Source organism: Urocitellus parryii, chromosome 2, assembly GCF_045843805.1.
Source record: "Urocitellus parryii isolate mUroPar1 chromosome 2, mUroPar1.hap1, whole genome shotgun sequence".
Taxonomy (NCBI): domain Eukaryota; kingdom Metazoa; phylum Chordata; class Mammalia; order Rodentia; family Sciuridae; genus Urocitellus; species Urocitellus parryii.
Genome location: NC_135532.1, coordinates 15,384,329 through 15,389,995, shown reverse-complemented (window position 1 = coordinate 15,389,995; position 5,667 = coordinate 15,384,329). Strand labels below are relative to the sequence as shown.

At 51.6% G+C, this 5,667-nt stretch overlaps 1 protein-coding gene across 2 annotated transcripts; it reads right to left on the bottom strand.

The window, feature by feature from the left end:
• Positions 1 to 1,530: 1,530 nt before the first annotated feature.
• Positions 1,531 to 2,361, bottom strand: Sox21 (SRY-box transcription factor 21). 2 transcript variants are annotated; one of them, XM_026400414.2, is made up of 2 exons: positions 1,925 to 2,361; positions 1,531 to 1,858 (listed from the first exon to the last, which is right to left on the bottom strand). In XM_026400414.2, exons 1-2 carry the CDS (start codon positions 2,359 to 2,361, stop codon positions 1,531 to 1,533), a joined length of 765 nt encoding a protein of 254 aa, XP_026256199.1. The 2 variants fall into 2 exon arrangements, with proteins under 2 accessions (XP_026256199.1, XP_077648295.1); XM_077792169.1 differs by having other exon boundaries at positions 1,531 to 2,361.
• Positions 2,362 to 5,667: the final 3,306 nt, after the last annotated feature.

The following is a 5,667-nucleotide window of genomic DNA, read 5'->3' as shown; positions in this document are numbered from 1 at the left end:
CAGATATAGCTTAGACGCATCTAATATTAAATTAGAAGATCACACAAGAAAACCATTTACACATAAAGGTTAAAACCAATATTTAAACTTTTTAAAACTTTATATTACATAAAGCCAAAAATGAAACTAAATACATGTTAGCCAACTTCATTCACAAACATTAGTCAAAATATATACATTTAAAAGGAAACAAAACAACAACAACAAAAAACCCCATAACTGAGAATGGTTATTTTTTCTAAAATGTGTTTTATCAAAATTTGCAAATGAATTGCAGGAGATCTAAAAAATAAGCTAATCCAAGAGGGAACTCCAAAACACATTTAAAAGGTTCAAGTTGGAAGAGAAATGACAACTGGAAATGAGAGGCATCTGTCAAAAACAATTCTGTGCTTCTTTCAGTTTTCCTAAATAATAAATATATAATTACCACTCAGACAAAAAGTCTGATTTAATCTTAGATAAAATTGCGATTCTGAAACAGTTCCGCAATATTTAAAAGTTAACTTTGACATTTGCTCAAATGTTTTTGAGTCTAAAACTGACTCAAATTTAGGGGGACGAAAATTACACATTTTCCAAGACTCCATGTTTTCACTGACATATACACATTTACAATCTTAAGATGATTTCAGTCATAAGAGGGAAAATAGCAACCGTGCTCTTTCCCCTTTTTGTAAACCATGTCAAAAATCCAAACCAGTGGACTCAGGGAGACTTAGTAGATTGTTTTCTTTTTCCTTAAGGGGGAGAAAATTGACAACTTTCATCTCACACATGTGTCTTGTTTAGATTTCTTGCTCTTTTGAAAAAGAGCTCTTGCTCTGATTTGCATGTGGCGTGATAAACAAAAGAAACCGTGATCGTCTCACATACAAAAGGCCAGATTCGAGCTGGTCACTGGTCAAGAATGGATCCGGTCTGGGTATTCTGCATGGGAGAACAGAGATCTACAAAGTTCAAATAGTACAAACAGGGAGCAAGGCTGTTCAGAGCTATCCCGCTCGGAGAAACTAATGACACAGATCAGCTTTTCCCGTGTGCCAGCCATTTCAGACCTAATATTTGAACAGAGTGCATGCAGCGCAGACGGGGGAGGGGGTGGAGGGGGAAAGGAAAGTAAAGAGAAACAAAAGCAAAATCGACAATAAAACTTCCAACAACAAAACTGGAAAGCCCAACATGTCAAAAAGTTACTCCTCCACCTATGTGGGTCAAAACGCAACAGGTTCCGAAGTGCAAAGCAAACACCAACTGCTGCCGGATACAAACGCCCTCTTTTTAAAGTTGGCTGCCGAAGTGCGGGTCGGAAATGATCCTGTGAATTCACACGCACACTCGCCCGCGCCCTCGCGCGCTCTGCCACTCGCGCCCCGACTGGCATCTCTGCCAGTGCCTGGCACCTATACATCCTATGTATATACAAACCGGGCCCCCAGTGGCCTGAGGGCGCACCGGGAGGCCGCGGAACTCGTACCTATACATATGTACACGTGTGCACACCGGTCCTCGCGAGGCGGCCCCGCGGGGTCATAGCGCAGCGGCGTAGGCCGCGGGGTAGGGGTCCAGCTGAGACTTGCCCATGCCGGGCAGCAGGATGTAGGCGAGCGGCGGCTGCAGCCCAGGGCTGGGCCACGCGCTGCAGTTGCACGGGATCATGTAGCCCGGGTTGCCCGGGCTGGGGTGCGAGTGCGTGTGCCCCCCGGCGGCCGCGGCCGCCGCTGCAGCCGCGGCCGCCGCGCCGTGAAAGGCGCCAGCGCCCGCGGTGGGGTAGCCCAGAGACGACGCGTACGGGAGGCCGGACGACGACGACGAGATCTCTGCCATCTTGGAGCCCAGGTCGAGCAGTGAGTAGGGGCTGCCGGCGGCGGCGGCGGCGGCAGCGGCGGCGGCGGCGGCGGCCGACTGCGGGAAGAAGACGCGCGCCGCGGCGGCGGCTGCAGCGGCGGCCGCCTTCTCAGGGTTGGCGAGCAGTGACTCCGGCACCAGGCCGCCGCCCGCCCCGGCGTGAAGCCCGGCACCCGCCTTGAGCGCCGGGTGCTCGGCGTCAGTCACGCCGCCCAGGCCGTAGGGCACGGGGAAGGCGAACTTGTCCTTCTTGAGCAACGTCTTGGGCTTGCGCCGCGGCCGGTACTTGTAGTCGGGGTGCTCCTTCATGTGCATGGCGCGCAGGCGCTTCGCCTCGTCGATGAACGGCCGCTTCTCCGACTCCGTGAGCAGCTTCCACTCAGCGCCCAACCGCTTGCTGATCTCCGAATTGTGCATCTTGGGGTTCTCCTGGGCCATCTTGCGCCGCTGAGCCCGCGACCACACCATGAAGGCGTTCATGGGCCGCTTGACGTGGTCCACCGGCTTGGACATGCTTTCACCGTGCCGCGGCTGCAGCCCGCCGCCGCCGCCCGGGCCCTCGCCCTCCGCCCGCAGGAAATCAATGTTGGCTGCCCGCGGGAACCCGCTCGGCCGGCCGGCCAGAGCCCCGGCGTCGCTCCCGCACGGGAGGAGGGGGCTGGGGGCCCAGCCCAGGGCCGCGGCGCTGCACTCCCGGCCGCCTGGCTGTTCTCCCGCCGAGCGCTCGGGAAAATCCTTTCTGGGACACTGGAACTTCTCCGCGGGGCTCCCACACCGCAGCGGCAGTTTGTCCTCCGCTTCCTTTTTGTGCTCTCGGGTTGAGTCGGCTCTCGATCTCCCCGCAGGTAGAGGCTGCCTGGCAGAGCTCCCCCCCTCCGTTTTCTCTTTCCTAAATGCAAAGCAGTCCCGAAAGTTGCGTCGCGGAGGCTCTACCAAGTTGAGCCGAGGAGCCCGCCGCCGCGTGCTGCCAAGTGCCAAAGGGGGCTCTCGGCGGCTGGAGTGTTTGGGTTCTCCTGGGTGACTTTCTCATTTGACAGAAGCAGATGGGGGTGGGGGAGGAGAGGAGGTGGCCCCGAAGGAAGAGGAGGGGGGAGGCGGAGGAGGGTCCGGGCGCGCCACGGGAACGCAGAGCTCAGCAATGGATATAAATACAAATACGGCAGCACCGGCCGGTCTTCTTGGCTTCGGGCAGGGCGTGCTGATGGGAACGCCCCTACCGGCTGGGGTTTTTTTCGGGGGGACTGTCCCTCCAGCACCTGCCTTTCAAGTCTTCCTCTCTGGCCTTTGCGCTGGAGGGGTGAGGAAGGAGGCTGAATGAGGCTTGAGCAACCTTGGGGTCGCCCGGCCTCAGAGGAAATTCTCCTGGCTCTCCCAGGCGCGATGTCGGGCGGTCCCCCCGGCCATGCTGACCCCGCTCGCTCCAAGCCCCTCCAGGCGCGCCGAGCGACCAGAGCGCGCCGGGCGTGGAAGGCGGCGCAGCCTCCTCCGCGCTGCAGCCGCGGCCGCGTCCCCTTGGCGCTCCTCTCGGCCGCCGCCCGGCACTGGTAACTAACTTCTCCCAAGTTTCCTGCGCCGGCGCCGCCGCGCCCCTCTCGACGCGCTCTCCTCCGAGCTTGCGTGGCGCCGGGGCCCCCCTGTCTTCGGGGTTCACCCGCTGCAGCCGACCAGGCACTGGGGCCAAGATGCTGAAAGAGGGGTTTAAGGAAAACGCGCCATCACCTCAGTTTCGCAGGTCTGCGCTGGGGCTGCTCCGGCTTTCCCCACTGCAGCAGCCCAAAGGGCCCCTTCCTGGTCCAGGTCGCCACTCCACCGATCCGAAGGCGGCTGGAGCCTTCTAAACCCGCTCAGGTGAGTGTCGCTACCTGCGTGTGTCCGCGCCCAGAGCCGGCGCTGGGTGTGCATGTCCAGCCGCTGCTGTGTGTGTATATCTTGGGGCTTGCGGAGGAGGTGGAGCCCTGGACTCCAGGAGGGGGGAGGGACCAGAGGAGCCTCCTCCCGCTCTCACACCCCCCAGGACCGCGAATTAACAGGATCCCCCCTCTCGCCCTCCGCCCCCTCCCAATACTCCTCCTCCCACTCCTTTTCACTTGAGAGCAGGTTTAGGCGAGTGGAGAGTCCGCAGCGCGCCGAGGAGTCTGCGCACTGTTTTGCGTTGGCATCCCCCGGTGTCACTGCTGGCTGCCCTGGCGGGCCCAGCGCTGTTCCTCGGTCGCGGCTCCTGGAGCATCTGCCCGAAGAGGTCGGAGGCACGCAGAAGAAGGAGAGAGCCTTGCGACCTACGGAGGAAGAGGGTTAAGCTTGGGGAAAGGGGGGAAGCACCCTTGAAAATATTTGAGACTGTTCCTAGCAAGAAACGCTCATTTTCCTTGGAGGTCCAAATGTAACTTGCAACAGATGCTTCCTGCATTTTCCTGCACTGCTGGTGCATCTAGTCTGAAGTAGTGGAGTGAAAAATAGCTCAGGAGGGACTGAGCGTCCTCTTAGCAACCCTTTTGAAAAGGAGCTGGCCCAGGCTGAGATTATGCGTCCTAAAGTTTTCAGCTCTTTAACAATTCCCTCTCTCTCTCTCTCTCTCTCTCTCTCTCTCTCTCTCTCTCTCTCTCTCTCTTTCCTTTAAATCCTGGTCTCCACAACCATCCATATTGCTGATCTCTTTAAGGTACAGTTAACTTTACAGTATCTCACTTAACTGCACAGGGTGAAGATGTTGATAAAAAGAAGTATAAATTGTTTCAAAGAAAGAAGTGAAACATATTCAACACTTTATACTGGGATATTTTTATGTTTTTGAGTACAATTTTCTTGCTTAGTAGAACAGTTTTTTCTTAAATTGATGGATGCAAAAAAAAAATCAAACAGCATAGTTTTGTTTGCATATTTTTCTCACTTCTTGATCTGTAGCGCGTCTGTCTGGGGGTTTTAGTCTCAAGGTGGCCTGCCTTCCAGGGAGAAATTGCTTGCCTTCTTTCTTTGGCAATTTGAATTTGACCTAGCTATGTGTTATGTGCAAGTAGGAACTTCTATAAAGGCTTAACTTTTGAAGCCTTCCTGCAATTTTATGTTGAGTTCACACCCACACAGAAACACAGAACATTGATTGTAATTATGAGCTTGAAGAAGAATTGTTTTAGGCCATCATATTATTTTAAAGTTTGACTTCTTTTGTTGCTCATTTTAATAAAAGAGTAGTGATTGTTTTCTTTTTAATTTTAGGTATGATAACTAGAAATGTGACTCAGGAATAGCATGTTATGTGGTTTTTGTCTTTTTCTTAATATGACACATTTACAAATGTTCACTTTGTATCAATTATGCCTTTGTATTGCTAAAATAATTGAACCGATTTCTTAAGAACCATATTCCTTTAACAGGCTCTATAAAGTCTGTCATTCATAAATTATTGGTGGTACAATGTTAAAACACCAGCAGGTATGATTACATAGACTAGAATATTAATATACTGTTTTCTGATAATAAACTACAAAGCTATCATCCCTGAGCTTTTAAACTACTAACTTGTATAAGTTTGAGACAAAAAAATATTATATACTGTCAAATAATATATGTTTAGGAACCCAAGAGATGAAAAACTGTTATTCACTAAATTTTGTGAATAAAGTTGAGTCTAATCATAAAAATTATCTTGACATATGAAAAGGAAGATTGAAGCAATGTATTTGATATTGGTGAATTAGATTGTTTTATAGTCTTTAAAATTTAAAATCTGCAACAAATTATTACCACACTGAAAAGAAATATTTATGTACTTGAATGATATGTGTACTATGTTTGCTATATCTTATAAAAATAAAATTCAAA